Below are 16550 nucleotides of genomic sequence, written 5' to 3' on the forward strand. Positions count from 1 at the left end.
GCGTGGCTGAAATTTACCAGATAGCGATATTTAAAACTTGCCACAATTTTTTTTTCTTCTTCTTCATTGCCGTCTTTAGTTTCGGTGAGCGCATTCAAAGGTAACACAGTGGACGGACGGTATTCAGCTTGTTTTTCTTTCCAAAGTACTTTTGTATTGTATTAAATATCAAGCTGACAGCTGGTTAGCTTAGCTTAGCATGATCAGTCCCTCTCAAAATAGTCTGCAAGTAACACAATTGCAAACGAGGTGATGCGTTACACCTGTCGAGGAAGAGTTGATTTTAAGTAAAGCTACATGTTTAAAAGGCTCTCTGGATTTAAGATTGAGCTTTGTTTCCAGTCTATACAGTAGTAGCTAGGCTAACTCTATTTTGCTGTGGCTTCATATTTAACATACGATTGGGTCTTTCATGCGTCATTCTAGTTGTTACAATTTCCTTTAAAAACATTTTCTAATATTAGCCTAGATAAGCTATGGGTCACGAAGAGCAAGTCCAATAGCAATTTTTTGGTGGTAGCTTTTTTTTTTTTGGTTTTAAATGACATCCAAAATCATTTTTGTTCACAGCACTAATAATAAAAATGAAAACAACCAAACCAAAGACTTGTTTGATGACAACGAAGCTTCACTATACGTTATTATATCACAAAAGAGTGTTAGCCTGGACTCGTGCGAACCCGGTGTGAACGCCACTGCAGCTTCATTCCACCTTTCACACACTGTCTGTGTACCGGGAACCCAGCTTGTGTCACGGATAGTAAAGTGAGCCACAGAAATGTTTCACAGCGTATTTGCAGCAGTGCTAACCAAGAGCTACAGCTTTATATCACTATGAATCGTGCGAAAATTGTTTGTGTCACCTGCGTAATCGGCAAAGCCTAGAGAAGCGGGAGTTGGGCGTGCGTTCACAGCTCTGCGGGATGTTTCGTGTTTGATTACAGCGCTGTTTATTTATGGTGCTCGATTGCCTTCTGTAGAAAAATGAATTGTTCACCATTCCTGCTGAATAAACCACTTGTCAACATCACAGAAGCGGCTGTTTTTCTTCCAAAATCCCGTTCAATCATTTCAACCCTAACCCTGACGCCACCGGGTGCAGGTCTTTGATGGTGCTGAGGCTCCAGCTCTGGATGACAGTGATGCCTCAGGGCGTGGCGCTCCCGGAGGCCGAGGGCTGCACGTTCAGCGCCGCCGTCAGCACTTCTTAACAACTGATCTTTCACGGGGGGGGGGGCGGCTGGAAAACGTGGGTCGAGACGTGGTGCAGCGGAGGGGAGGCTGGTCGTCACGCCTTTAGCTAACACAACGCGGGTTATCTCACCCTAAAGGTCCGACGGCATCCTTCAAATTTCCTTCAAATGCTGAATTTTTCACTCTCAGGATTTACAAAGAAAGGAATTCAATACATTGAGGGTAAAAACGCGCCTGTGGCGTCTATAAGAAACGCACCAGGACGTTCCAGTTCTTCCTCCCGCTTGTGCTAATTTTGGATGACACGGTTAATGAATGCAGAGTGGTTTGGAAAACAAAACCTGGAGAACCGGGACGGTTCTGGAAAGAACACAGTCTTTTCCCATTGATCTGCCTGCACTCAGGATCCAGTGCATCTGAGGACACAGATCCTGGCCTGAGCCCTGAAACCGGATCTCCCCCACCACTCTTCCACTCCTCATCTTAAACACACAATTGTCTTTTCTGTGACCTTGTGGTCTCTTTTACTACGCTCGCTGACTTTTACTACTTATTCTACTGGTGGTTTTACAGGAAAGGCAGTTTGTGAGGCTTCATCAGCTCTCAGCCGTCCATTTTTCCTCCATAAGGATGCCCTTTTTATCAATCTCAGCATCCCAGATGGTAATTCTGGTAATTCTATGCTGTTGCTCATTAATGAATTGCTCATTAATGAGCAACAGCCCGAAAGGCAACGTCAGAAGTTGCTTCCTTGGCGGGCATCGACTTTATTGTGTTTTGCTTGAACGTCGCTGCAAAAACAACCGTGGGGGAAGCCAAACACTCGTAAATAAAATCAAATTTTGCAGAAAAGCCAGCTTTGCTTGGCTGGATTTCCTATAACTTGTGTAAACGTTTCACAACTGACGGAACAAAATGGGCCTACAAACACAAATATTCAAACTCCAGCAAGTTTTTGCTCATTACAGGCAACAAAGCCTCTGATTCACGTAATTCTGACAACGTTCTATTCAAACGACTTGAATAATAACGGTCATTCTATGAAATAATAAATCTAAGCTCTTGCAATGCGTATTCTCACCACTAGATGTCAACAAATCCTACACACTGGACAAATACATACATTTACATGCAGAATGGGCGTGATAAGAGATCTCTGGTTGTGGTGCAACTCCTAGAACCAAAGTTTGCAGGAGAATCTCTGTCTTTCTCCCTTTCAGCCGACAGTGGAAATTCACTGAGGCTTGATTATAGCAGGACAGAGTGTTGGCTCAGCAGCCTGCTTTAAGAACCCATGATGTCAGAGCCTTATTTTCCTTGGAGAGGCTCTCATCAGCTGCATTGTTCCAGGAAATCATGGTCTGTTCTCTGGGCAAAAAAAATAAAATAAAAAATTCCCAATGCCCAAAATGTGGTTGCCCTCGCTTGTGCACCCGCATCTCTGCCGAGAAGCAGCAGGCCGGCTTCTGGCGCGCAGAGGTCACCGGCCGGGGCTGAAACCGGAGCCGCCTCTGCCGCCGCGCCGTTCCTTTGGGTTAGTGTCCGCGATGAAAGGCAGTGTGTTAATTCAGGCTGGGGGAAATAATCTGTAGGCCCTCGGGGGATTATAAAACAATGCTTGTGCTGATGTCATAGAGGCCGGACTTCTGAGGTCTCGTTTACGCACAAAGCTGCGGGCGGCGCTGGCGACCGGCAGGTGATGCAAGCAGCTGACAGGGCAGATGAGGAAACCGCCCGGCAGCTTCCTCCCGGGGCGGGCATCGAACCCGGAATACGGACGCGTTTAAGCGCAAACACCACGCCGCGCAGACAGCCGCTCGGTAAACCCGAGCGGAGTCGCTGAGCTGATGAGCTGCCTTGTGGAAAAGATTTAGGACAGAATGTTTGCGGACACCCATCTGGTCCTCATAAAAGCTCTTTGGCTTTTTTCGCTAATGCTCCTTGTTAGACAGTCGCAGCTAATGATTTCTTCGAACCCGGCGCAGGAGGAGGCGACAGCGCGCTCGCCGCGTCGGCTGAATCTTCCCCGCAGGTGCGGCGCAGCGCGGAGCCTCCTGGATCAGGTGGATTTTGCCCGCCGCATGCCTCGGTCCATCAGTGCAGGAGAAATTTGGGGGGGGGGAGTGGGGTTGGAAAAGGGAGGGAGGGAGCGATTATCAGAAAGGGAGCGAGAAAGGTTAGAACAACAGAGCACCGAGCTCACAAGTTCAGTTGTGCTTCTGCTGGAACGGCCGTGCCCCTGTGGACAAGTTCAGTCCTTCAGTAGAAGTCTCATCCCTCCAACAATAATACTTACAAAATAAAGGCCGACCGCTCCAAGTAAAATCACTTCAGCCGAGTTCAATAGCTATTATTCAAGTTCTGCTTCTCCGTCCTCTGCGCTACGGCTCCTGTGATGTTAATAAGGTAAACCTGCGAGGAGCTGTGTCAACACCAGAGCGCTTTGGTTCTCGCTCGCCTCGGCCTTTTATCGTCAAATGATGATTGCCACCTCGGTGTGTGTGCGCGTCCATCAAACGCTTCAAACGCTTGATCACGGAGCATATCAAATTCCACTTTACATGATTACTTTGACGTTTTAGGAAATGGGAATGTTTCTTTTTCCCCCTCCTCTTCTGCTGGAAGTTGCAGTGGAGGACTGATAGCGTTTCAAAAATGTCAGAAAGTTAACTCTGGTCAACTGAGGTGGCTGCGTTGAGCGAAAAGCTGCTTATCAGCATCTCTAAAGTCCACAGTGAAACGCTGCCTTTGGATAGTTGGCTACTAAGAAGCCCCTTTCTCCAGAACAACAGTTTTTTTGTGTAAATGCTAAGCCAGAATGCTAATAAATTTGACCAGAGAACCACAGAATCAGTCCTTTAAAGTTTCTAAAACACAGCCGTTGTCATCATTTCCTCTCTGAGGGGGACTTTAGTTTATGCTCCTGACCTTAACAAATTGGATTTTTCTTTATAGTCATGATGCCTTTCAGAAAAAATCAGCTGCCCTGACCTCTGCATGCGCCTCCTTCACCAGCCACAGCCAGACTCCCGTCACCTGCTGGTTTCATCCAAAGATCCACTGTTAAATCCTGCCCTTTGACCTCTGGCGTGTCCCGTTGACCCCGGCCTCGCAAGCGTCACCTACTCAAACGCATCACATTCGAAACCGACAACAGATATTTCCCAAACAACAGCTAACATTCGCCGTGACCTTTGACCTTCCGCGATAGGCTCACAGCTGTGGGGCCGATCCGCTTTTTTATATTCCGTAATTGGATTTCGAGGACACGTTCTCTCCCTCGGGTATATAAGATGGCCGAAGTTCTGGTGGCATCAGTTCAAAAGAGGCACCAGACGCTGAAGATACCATGATCTCCGCCAGCTCCTTCCTCTACACGCTCGTGCTCTTCTCTGGGCTGAGCAGCCGCTCGGTCACCGTCGCCATGCCTGCCGCCAAAATAGAAGACGAGGGCCTGGGACTGCTACTTGGAGACGAGCCCGCCGTGGTCCCCCCCGTCTACAGGCGAATGGACGTCCAGGGTAGCAGCCCGAGAGACGGAAGGTCCAAAATCATCGTCGTCTCCGTAAGCGCCACCTTTGATTTATTACAATCAGGCCTCTCTGCTGGTTTATTTTTACTCGGCAGAGAGATTTTTTTGACATCCAGGCCGCGGTTCCAAACCTCATAACCATTTGTCACATGAAATATTACTCGCTAGTTCTGTTCACCCAGCGTAATTCTGAGTCTGCTCTCGTTTCTAATATAAGGGAGAGGGAATTACATTTTAAATATCAACAGCGTTTGTCATAATCCCCAGATTGTACTGGGAGCAGTTTTCACTGGGGCTTTGTTTTAAGGGAAAGTTCCTCCAAAGTCAATAGCGAAGAGTGAGGTCTCAGGATTATACTTAATGGGGAGACTGTTACTGGAAAGACACGCTGCTGCTCAATATCTGAATCCAGTTTTTCAACACTTGAAGCTTGATAATAAATCAAGGTGCTCCATTTGTGCTGCAAACAAGAGTGAAGAGTCATGGGGGGGATTGTTGTTTATTCAGGCAGGATGTTTTTGGCTGGGGGTCCATCTCCAGGCAGCAAACATGCAATGAGCTAGCTGATGGTGTGACGGCGGTATCCTCCGCGTTCGCCCAATATCGGCGGTGGGAGGAGATGCCAGGAGTCGTTAAAGTGCGCAGATAATGAGTCCAAATGGTCGGCGTTTGACACGAATAATAAATAATCTGACTAAATAATCCGAGCAGAGTGCCGGCTGCCGGAGGAGTTGAGTATTTGTGGGTGTTCGTCCTTAAAACAAAGTGTAATTCCAGAAAACTCAGCAATTTTTCATGCAAATAGATCGGATTTTGCGATCGGTCCTCCTGAACCGTGGCTCGTGGTTCACCCGACCCAGATGTTTGGGTTTAACAGGTTTGTTTTTGAGGGTCCGATGAATTTGAATATCAGGCTGGATTTGTTTTTCCCAGATTCCCAGGTCCTGGTCTGTTTGAGCAGAGCCTTGTGACTCGATTCGGTGACTTCATGAGAACTCTCTCAGGAACTATCAGGCGATTCTATGACAATGACAGAGGTCAAAGGGTCACAAACCTGGACATAGTTTAATGGAGTCCCACTGAAGATTTGGCTGCGACGTGTCCGGAGTTAATACGCCTCCCGTGGCCCCTGAACATGGTGGTTATCTTTGCGGTAATGGAGAACAGGCGGCCATGATGGAGCTGCAAAACCAGATGAGTGAACCGGGGCAGCGGAACAAAAGAAGCCACGGCGATGTAGTAAAAACAGGGAAAACACATTTCTTCCATTTGGGGTTGCTGTGGTTTGGAGCGGGGAGGGACGTTCGGGTCCAGCACCTGTGCTGCGAGTGAAACGGCCCCAGATCATCCGTGTAGGGCCGCGTGTGTGGTCACGCATGATCACGCATCTACGCTGTCTTTCAGGACCCGAGGCTGAAGGGTTTCCACGGACAGAGCCCGGCCTTTTTGAGGAGCCCTCATCTGCTCACAGACCAGAACGTCCCCACGGAAGACGGTCTGACCCTTGAGCGCAGAAACGCCGACCTCGACAGTGAGTATCTGTAAATCGGAGCCGGAAAAGAGGCGGAGACTTCCAAACGTTGCTAATCGGGTGTTTGTGCTCCCAGTACTGCGGTGCATGGTGGGACGAGTCTACCGACCCTGCTGGGAAGTAGAGGTCTGAGCCCAAACACCAAGACGCTGCACGAATCATGAATTCATCTGTAAATTCTCTCCTCGGATGCCTCCAACACACGGAATCTCACAAACGAGATCATCATTAAAGCTGGAATTCTGTCTCCCAAGTAGATTTTCCTTCATTAAACGTACACACGCAGACAAAACCACAGATTATGTTGTTTTCCCCTCGCATTCTCTTTCATTCGGGTTTAGATGTCTGTTTCCTACCATTTGAGTCAGAATGAGCATGAATTTGAAAAACATGAGAGCCGATGGGGTGAACCACTGATCGATCACGCCGGAATGTAGGATTTATGCTCGACTCAGCATCTCTCGTGCTGCTGCGATCTGTTGGGAACATGCAGTGAAGATCTCTCCCTACGCGTCCAAGCTAAATATGTCGCTGTAAAAGAGGAAGATGTGGAAAAGATAAAGGCTTTATTAAACACAACACAGCTCTGGAATTCAGATTTACAGGGCAAGTGTTCAGTATAAACTATATACATAAGCAGTGCAAGATCTGATATAAGTGATGCATTGATTTACAACAAATGCCACATTATAGGCAGGCAGAAAAAATAAAGAATAAATATATCCATGCACGGAGTAAGTGCTCAAAAATCTACAAGAAAGGATGCCCTGCTCCATTTGTAGGCATTGTTTCCACACCTAGAGGCTAAAGGTAGTATTACAAAAGGCAAAAAAGCGCACAAATACTGTTCTCATGTTAAAAACGTAATAAACCTCATAGCCCCACAATCTGCACTTAAACCCTGAAAAAGCTGGTTAGCTTCCCCTGCCCGGCGATGAGCTTCTTCCTGGTCTGGGCCTTGCTGCCTGGCTTGACTGGCTGTTTCTTCTGCGGCGGCTCGTTTTCGCATCCGCCATGTTGTTCAGAGTCCCCAAGTTTCCTCTTGTGGCTCTTGCTTTGTTTGCGAACGCCCGCGCTGGCACTTCGGTCTGGGGCATTTCCGCTTCTTTGCCCGAGAGCGGCTCCTTGTGGCGCAGGGTTCCGCTCCGTCTTTGGATGCGCGGAGGAAGGCTTGGCTCGGAGGGCTGAGGTGGAAAGAAAAAAGGGCAAAAGTGTGACAGGTTGATAGAAAAAAGGGGAAATGCTGTGACGAAAATGCTGACATTAGCGCTTTTCCTTTGGAGCTGAATTTTAACGTTTGTCATCCAAGCTAATACGTACAGCTGAGACTGAATTTCCACAAAGTTTCGTGGGAGAAAGAAAAAAATTAAAAAAATAAAAAAATCTATGAGTGCATGTGCTTTTGGGGTTTACTACAGATGAGGGTGTGGGCAGGCTTTACAGAATGGGGATACTGTACATTTAATAGCTGGTGGTGAGCACCAGTCCCAGGACTGTGACTGAGAAGGGTTCAAGGTTGGAGCTCAGAGGTGTGCCTGGGCCTCAGTCCAGCGGCGTGGCGTCAGAGGAAACGAATCAGTCCCAGCAGAAAGGGAACGCTGCACCACCTGCGTTTTGTGAGCTTTCTCAAGCGTGCGCTGAGTTACATTTAAAGGCCGCCGAGGAGCCGTAAAAGTTAAAAGTTGAATCCGTACCTGCGTTTCCCTCCTCCGCATCAGAACGCCGCTCCTCCTCATCCACAGCTGCTGCGATTTTGCCTTTGGGCGCCGGGTGTCGGCAGGTAGGAACCTGGCTGCTGCTGGGGAACTCCAACACACGGTTGAGCGGCAGCGGTTCATCTTTGTATGTGCACGCAAACTGGGAGCGAATGATTCCGCTTTTGGCCTGCAGTCAACAGAAACCAGACCTCAGTCCAACTGATACCGAACGATGATGGCGGACGATCGGTATCGATGACTCAGCAGTAGGGTTTTGGCCTTTAAAATATGGTTTCTGGCTCAGAGTTTGGTGTTTGGAACAAAAATAACCCCTCACACTCAAAGTTCAAGAAGTGCTTCCAACTCCTGCACATTTTCACCGTGAGCCCGAGCTGCTCTCTGAGGACACCGCTCGGGTTAAACACAAATCCCAGCGAGTTGAACGTGTACGAGTGTCAAAAAAACACACCCATATGATGAACATATTGAGGTTGGTTTTAATATTTTAAAGGAATATTTCAGGGAAATGTGTCTAATTTTAGGAATCTGCCTTTTGGAACTGTGAACATCTGTCTTAAAAGTCATCACATGGCAATCTACTAAGAAAGGGCCTTTTTTTTTTTTTGGACAACCTAGTTAATTATATAACAAAGTGCAGGACGCTCTAGTCTACAATCCTGGCCCCGGGGCACTCAGATCCACGGCTTTTCATCTACCGTTTGATCTACGCTTGCTCGGGATTATCACAATCCAAGGATTTCACCCTTTATGCCAGCAGGCCAGAGTGGGGAGGAGAAATCTGAGGGAAAAACTAGAGCGAGCAAAGCTGGGTGGGTCCGCGCGGCACAAAGGGATCAAAGCTTCTGCGCTTTTGAAAAGAACTTCTCAAAAGAGCGCCTAAAACAACAGCGACCCTAAGAATGCAGCCGGCTCCGATAACGAGGGCCGCGCGCCGCCGCTGGTCACCTGCGTATCTGAAACGCCGCAGGAACAACGGGGGCCCGCGGAAGAATGAACACGGCCAAACCATGTGTGACAGAGGACGTCTAATCCAATTACAACAGGTGCTGCGCCGTGTTGCACAGAATGTCCCCCTCCCTCTGAGGGGGGCCGTCCTGAAACGACCTCCGCGCGGCACCTGACCGAAGGAGGGTTCGACGCTCCTGTGGAACTTCGGCGAGGCTTCGGCAGCCCCCGCCGGCTCAGGGGACGTCGAGGAGTAAACTTTGAAAAGGTTGTTCTCTTTTTCTTTTTCAGCGCGGGACCAGACGGGAGTCAGCTGATCCGAATTCAAGATGTGCTGGTCAACGCAAACCTGAATCCAGATGCGAATCCGTTCGACCCAATCTGTGGACATTTAACAGACAAATGAGTCTGGATCCAGGAGTTGAACTTTGGGTCACGCTCCAGTCTGTTTATTCTGGTTCTGCATTGTCGAAAACTGATCTGGGTGCAGAACACTGGCCCACAACCAGAGCTTACATAATTCTTTGCTGGCTGGGACCCAAATAATGCAGGAAACCTGATCCAAATCTGCAGAAAAATAATAACAATAATGCAAACTGCTTAAAGCAGAACACCAAACCCACATCAGGTGGATCTGGATCTAAAGTTATCAGTCGTCCGAGGAACCGGGGAAATGAACAGGTGCATCGGATTTCAATTTTTTTTTAAAAATAAAAAAAGCCAAAATGGCAGTTTTGGCACCAGAGGAGCAACAGCAAACCGACATCTAAATGTCTTTGTCACACGAGGTCACACGCGCGGGCAAAAAGACTCTGCTCACCTCCGCCGGTTCCCGCTGACGTCGGCGCAGCGACGGAATCGGGAAAAGATAACCTTTCGCGTTTTCCCTCGCCGGTCGAATTACGCGGGACGATATGGCGTCTTCAAAGTGAAATTGAAGCAGAAAGCTTCCGCTCAGGAGTTCAGGAAGCGGTGAGCTGCCCAGGGACCATTACGACGTACTGAAAACAGGAAGGCAGCCAGCAATTGTGGGGAGCTGAGATGACATCTGCTAGCCCAATCAAATAAAGGAGCCATTTCACGAAATGCGTTTAGCACACGTGCGCGCCCGGCACAGCCACCTCGGCCCTACCTGCAAAATAAGACCAGCCGGGTCACCGCTATGTGCCCGTGTGAAGGAGTGACTCTGCAATTTTGGGCTGCGTGCAACCTGTCTCAGAGGACCTCATGAGGGCTGCGTGAAACAACAGGGCAAACTATTTTTTTCAACTAAAGAATTAATGTAGAACCATCTCAAATATGAATTAGAAGCTGACTAAAACCGACGCAACCAGAGGACGCGAGCATCATCAGATCTGCAGTATTCTGCAGCGTAGTCAGAACTGAAGCCCTGACAATCCGATGACTTATCATCAGGACTGGTTAATGGTTTGAAGCCCCTACAAATAAGTCATTTTACGCCACAGATTTAAACATCACCCTCAAAACCACCAGCAAGAGCTAAAACACAGCTGTGCAAACGGGAACAGTGGAAGTCAGTTAAGATGTGCGACTCGGCTAACAAAATAAATAATATAATACCAGGGAGAAATTACAGGATGTAAAGACGTTATTTTCAATGTTTGTACATCTGATTCGATTTGAAATAACTGATGGTTTGGACTTGGTGCTCTTGGATGAAGGGGCCCGTGTTACCTTGGGTTTGAGCAGGTCTCTCCGGCTCTGGATGCGGTTCTTCAGAGGTTCTGGAGAAGCTCCAGTAGACACTTCAGGGGATCTGCATGGTGAGAGGCAAAGGCGAGAGGTTTATAAATCAGCTGGAAGGCTGCACGGTCGCACCGACCAAAAATAATGGCTTCTAAAAAAGCTTTAAGCAGCATGTAAGAGTCTGGTTGACCCGCTTCTGGGGTTTTCTATGCATGCACATTCTTGACCACAGCTAGTCATGGTTTTTTAAACATCTTTATATCAGATGTTTGAATTATCTGGGTTAGCGTGGGAGTATTGTTCTTAGCAAAGAGCTGGGCTTCCTGATTTGAGCTATGCTAATGCAACAACTCAGCAACATTTATTGCCAGCAAAGTTAATTGCTGAATTATTTCCATATTTTACATACAGAAGAGTCACATTGTCACAAGATTTTAGATCAGCAGGCTGAGATTGGAACTGATGCTTGATCACAGAACCAGACAAATCTCAACATTAGCTCTAAATGATCAGCCATGCGAAGAGGCGAAAAGATACCATCTTATTTTAGCACACTAGCACGCTGTCAGTTTTTCAGAAACCTTTGAAGTTTGGATGCTAATGTGACAACATTTTGATACAGATTGATCGAGAAGCTATGAAATGGCAGCACTGGAACACAAAGCCCCATCTCATTTGACTGAACTCTTGGTCAGAGTGAATATTTTCACCTGAACAGCGCGAGGAAGCTGTTGGCCTCGCCTCCACTGACAACGGGCTGGTCCTCAGACAGCAGGTCGGCCTTGTTCAGACATGGAGGCGACAGAGCTTCCTCATCTAGAAGAGCCATCAGCACCTTCACAGTGTCCCGGCCTCCAATCGCAGTGGCGTGATTGATCGCATACGCCTTTGGCTACACAGAAAACTCAATAACTAATCACAGAAACACTTCAAGCACTAAAGAAAAATGGATCTCCTCAACACCAAGTCACATATAGTAAATGCACTTTAACTATAGGGATGTTCGGACCAGAGCAGGCCGTAATTACCCTGGCAGGGCTTATCCCTATCATGCCGCCGTTAGCGCCGTTCTGTTTCTGGATGTGGTGCAGCTGGCAGATCCTCTCCTTCAGCTCCTGGGCCGTCTCATCGGCTGCGGCGAGAACCGCGTCGCCGCTGCCGCGTCCCTTCACCAGCGCCGCCCTGATGGCCGCCACCAGCTTGGATCCACACGCGCTGAAAAACGAAAGCAGTGAGAGTTTGTGGGGGAAACTCATTTGTTTTGGACAGGACTTCTTTTTCCTTCAGCGGAACATGCAGACAACTAGATTTTATTTGCCTAAAATTAACACTTTTCAATGGTTCAGCCAATATTTGCAGTCAGGAACAGGTCTCCCCTCCAAAGTGAAACCCAGAACCTTCCTCTTCTTCAGAAGACATACAGCAGCTTCGCTCTTAATTAATCCTGCACAGACTAAAAGCGGGGAGTAATTGTTCTGGTGCTAACAACCCGTTGTAGTTCACTCCGATGCCGCTCGCCAACGTCAACACTTTTGCTCCAAACTCCCTGTTAAAGTCACTGAGGGCATGTCACAGCTTACATCCGCTGACTGTCAGGAGACAAACTGCAGGATTTTCCTCTTTATTTCACGATGTCTGGGCCGTACATTTCACTTCTGCTATTTTTTACTTCCACTTTTCCACTTGTACGAGGCAAATAACGCACATTTATTATATTGACATGTGCTTCTGTTTAGCTACCAATTTTCTTTAAATTTTCTACATATCAAACATCAGAAAACTCTTCGATCCGGTAAATTGCCCTGGAGATGAGCGTTTGACCCTCTTCGCAACCATAATTAAAGATTTTATTGTCAGAGCTCAAATTCAAATGGCGGACTTCCACATTCCACATGAGAGTTTGCAGCAGTCAAGTGCGCTGAAGCGTTCAAGAAAAAGATCGCAGCAAGGTGGAGAGGCGGAGGTCCGGCCCTGATGTGAGCGCGCAGGGTAACAGAATCATTTGAGAAAACAGATGTCGAATGAAAAAGGGGCCCTGAACTCTCCACAGAAGGTGTTTGCATGAGGAAAAACAGCACTCCGCTGAGAGCCGAACGGCACTGCCTGTTGAAAGACACGTGCTGGCCGAGTTCATCAGGGTCTCTTCAGTCTGGCCCGACTGGGAACCCACATCCACGGCTACGCAAACATCACCTTGTGTTGTTATGGCTTGGCCGAGGGAAGCTGACGTCGCCCACTGGGAGCGCAACAAAGGGCGCTCCGGGGCCCGCCCTCACGACCAGACAGCCAAATCATTTCTGATAACCACTTCTGTTGTGGTGCCAAATGCCTTGACTTCAGAAATAATCTGTAATGCTATGAAGAAATGATCTGTGGAGCTCAAGGCCTGATGATTAGTCATCAAAGCAAGATCTCCAAGTCTTTGATGTTGCAGGGAACAACATGCTTTAGCAATCCAAATGTTATCATGAGCAGCTTAGGTGGAAGTCATTACAGATATTTGAAGGAAATAACAGGTGGATTTTAATGATCACAGGTGGGATTTCAGCACACGGGCTAATACATCAGCCTGGAAATATTCTTAGAATTAATCACAGCAAAACTCCCTTTCACACGCAGAAAAAAGACTAATGCGTGCATTAGTGTCGGCAGCATCTTATGTAGGATTAGCCCTGGCTAGCAGACTTCCTTTGGCAACTATCAGGCTTTTTGAACCAAAATGATCGTTACTAAATATGTGGTAATAAAGTTACTAAAGTTTGGTAGAAGTGCAAGAGCAATGCTCATCAACTAGGAAGTGGAAATGGAAAAACGAAATTAACTTGCTTGCACCTGGAAATCAGGAATGACTGTAATATATGTTGAAACGTAATGTAATATACGTTTTTCTCTTCTTTCGATGCAAAGCTAATCCTCTTCTCACTTTTGCATAGTTAGCTAACAGAGCTGTGTGGTATAAACCTCTCTGAATCTGCACAATATGAGTGATTTTCAGATGCATTGAGGCCTGATTGAAAATTTTAAAGTAATTGAACCCCAAAATCACTGTTGGAGAGGGGCTGGGTGTGTCTTAACTGCTCCAGAAGCCCCGCCCATAACCAAGGCGATTTTTAAAGTTTCAACCAAAATGCACATCAGCCAAAATCCAGGGGTTTAGTTACTCGTTAAAAAATACAATAAAGAATAAAAAGATGTTTAATTTGCCATTCATTGGTATGTTTTTTGGCTCAAAGCTAATAGGGGTTCATGGGCTTTGCTGTCTTCTTGTGATAGAAGTAGCTGTAAATGCTCAGAGGCAGTTTAATGTTGTCAGACAGCGACTGAGTGGTAGCATTAAGCTGTGCTGTTTACCTTGGGTCTGTAATCTCCCCCAATATTTCCTCCAGGTTGTCTAAAAAGTGGACAAAGTCAGACAGGCCTTTGACATGTTTCCGGAGTGGGTCAGATTCTGCTGGCGCGTAGCCTTTCCCTCCAAGGTGTAGGACCCTCACAAAAGACGTCACGGCCTGCCAGCAGAAAAATAGAAAATATGATTCATATTGTTGTTTTACAGTGATGAAACGTGTGAATGAGTCACAGGGATGTTGTGTGTTAGTTACCAAGAAGAGAGAAGTGTTGCTCTTGTGTGCCGCATGCTTAATATCAGTGAAAGCCTGACGTCCAAGACAGCGGCTGGGGACGTCCAGGGACAAGGCCAAGGCCATGTCATTCTTTGAGTTCACCAGCAAAGTCAGATAGGAGCAGAAAACCCTCCGAACTGCTGCTTTCACCTTAAAAATAATCAACAGAATGACATTAAACACCCATAATGAGCAAACCTGTACCTGACAAAAATTCAGACATCAAATTTTCAGGGTACAAATCACTGAAATTTGGGTCTAGAGATATAAACCGATATTTTCTATTGAACAACAACTCTCTTTTCATTTAGCTTAGCATTATTCCTACAGGGTGATCCTGTCACATCCAAATTATTGTAGTGTTACTGGAAAAACACAACTGGCAGTATGAATTAAAAGTCCAGCGTTTACATGACTTGAGCTGGTAGAGCAGCAGAAGCCACCGCGAGAAGCTCATAAATCTGAAAGTTAAAGAAAAGTGCAGTGAAGGGAGGTTACATGAGCTCTTGTCCGGCCACGCTTTGTGTTGTGTTTAAGACATTTGTCTGGTAAGTGAATTCACGCTGTATTCCTCATTCTAGGTGACATAAGCTAACGTTCCTGTCAATAAGAACAGGATGGACTCCAGACAGAAATTAAGTCGACTGGGAAAGTAAATGTGTAGATTACTGCCAGCGGGAGAAAACTCATTCTTCCTAGGTAAACTTTGTGTGTGACTGGAGAAAGAGAATGAGCGTCTGGTTTATGGTGGGCTCTAACACACGTGGCGTATTTTATTTATGGGAGAAGGACCGGGCCTACCTGTGAGATCCTGGACTTGCTTTGACTTGATGGTGTTGATGGAACAGAGAGCTCTGGAAGCGGTGAAACCTCACTGTTTGCTAAAAACTCAAACAGATGGACCTTGGCAAAAGAATAAAACAAGCGATTAGTGAGATAAACCCATTGATCTGTTACTCAGCAGACAATTGCGTCAACCACAGATGGGTTTCTGACCCTGACCCTGCTCACCGGGCTTATGGGCTCCTCCGGGTCGTTGTCAACATCCCTCAGCTGTGTGTACATGGAGAAGATATCCACCAGATCCACAGTGTTGGAGCGTCGCAGGAAGGATTTGTACGTCTCCAGGATGAGATCATAGTTCTCCAAGCGTGCAAAGCTGGGGGGTGGCAGGTGAAGTTTGTCTAGCAGTAAGTGTTTCCAGGCCATCAAGACATCACTCAGAGCCACTTTGAATTCTCCACCATGCTGTCACAGCCACAGAAACAACATGGAAAGAACGGTCACCGTAATTACCGACAGCCTGGAAGCCATCAGACCAAGTTTAAAAAGTGACGAGCGGTCCACTTATAAAACGTGCAGTAATGTCATCAATTAAAGACCTGATGACAATCAAACTGGTGGGTCAATTAAGTGGCGATGATGTGAGCCAGGCTCCATAAAGCCTCTTTAATGTTCTGTTGAATAACCAACTGAAAAGTACCTTGTCTCGACTTACCGTATTTGCTTCGCCTTCACCCTATTGTTTCTATTTTTTTCTCCACATTAAAAATAACAGAGGCTCCTTCTCTTAAAACAAAATGCTTTATAAACACAGTATGTAAGAGGTATATAAGAGATAATGATAGTGTGCATATGTCGTGTATCTGCCCTTTTCTGCTGTGACTAATTGAATTTTCCCAGTCTGTGAGTAATATACAGGCCTTACAGTATTTGTTTAGGTTTTATTATGCAACTGGACTTTAACACAATAAGCATTTTCTAATTTTCATCACATAATGAAGTAGATTATTACCTTTTTATTAACCTCTGCCATGGCCAGTTGCAGCACCATCAGCATATGATCAGCCCCATGAATGGTGGTCCTCTCTGAGTGGAACACCCTGGAGCATTCTCTCCTGAAAACCTTGACCATCACCTTCATTCCATCCACCAAAGACTCCATTTCCTCCTAAAAATAAAATAAAATGAAGGGGCAATTGAAATATTTAAAAACCCTGAACTCGTCAAATCATTTAGATTTCTTTGTCATTATCCAGCAAGTCTTAATACTTACCGATTAAAACCTAACGTGTTTATTTTATAATAGATTTCTTTGCAATTTCACAAAATGCACACATGCCAACTGTATATTTGACATGTGGCTGGCCAATATCAAAGAATATGATCATTTAACATAGCAAACCTTCAATGTTGTAGTAGGTCACAGCTCTTCCGCAGACACAGCGGTTTGAAATTTTTAAATTCCCGATGACGTTATCGCTGTCTCGCCCAATCGTGTTTATATAGAATACGATGGCAGA

At 46.5% G+C, this 16550-nt stretch overlaps 2 protein-coding genes across 3 annotated transcripts; one reads left to right on the plus strand and one right to left on the minus strand.

The window, feature by feature from the left end:
* The first annotated feature begins 3371 nt into the window (after positions 1-3371).
* On the plus strand, positions 3372-6552 carry pmch (pro-melanin-concentrating hormone). Its single transcript, XM_029825563.1, has 3 exons — positions 3372-4759; positions 6131-6257; positions 6334-6552. Exons 1-3 carry the CDS (start codon positions 4544-4546, stop codon positions 6387-6389), a joined length of 399 nt encoding a protein of 132 aa, XP_029681423.1. The 5' UTR covers positions 3372-4543; the 3' UTR covers positions 6390-6552.
* A 255-nt stretch (positions 6553-6807) lies between these two features.
* On the minus strand, positions 6808-16505 carry parpbp (PARP1 binding protein). Of its 2 annotated transcripts, none has more exons than XM_011613249.2 (11): positions 16433-16505; positions 16043-16198; positions 15259-15495; positions 15049-15150; positions 14227-14397; positions 13979-14133; positions 11656-11842; positions 11338-11519; positions 10616-10697; positions 7952-8141; positions 6808-7441 (listed from the first exon to the last, which is right to left on the minus strand). In XM_011613249.2, the coding sequence occupies exons 2-11, from the start codon at positions 16190-16192 to the stop codon at positions 7152-7154; spliced, it is 1746 nt and encodes a 581-aa protein (XP_011611551.2). In that variant the 5' UTR covers positions 16193-16198; positions 16433-16505; the 3' UTR covers positions 6808-7151. The 2 variants fall into 2 exon arrangements, with proteins under 2 accessions (XP_011611551.2, XP_029681422.1); XM_029825562.1 differs by having other exon boundaries at positions 16304-16437.
* Between the last annotated feature and the right edge of the window lie 45 nt (positions 16506-16550).

The sequence above is a fragment of the Takifugu rubripes genome, chromosome 18 (assembly GCF_901000725.2).
Source record: "Takifugu rubripes chromosome 18, fTakRub1.2, whole genome shotgun sequence".
NCBI lineage: Eukaryota > Metazoa > Chordata > Actinopteri > Tetraodontiformes > Tetraodontidae > Takifugu > Takifugu rubripes.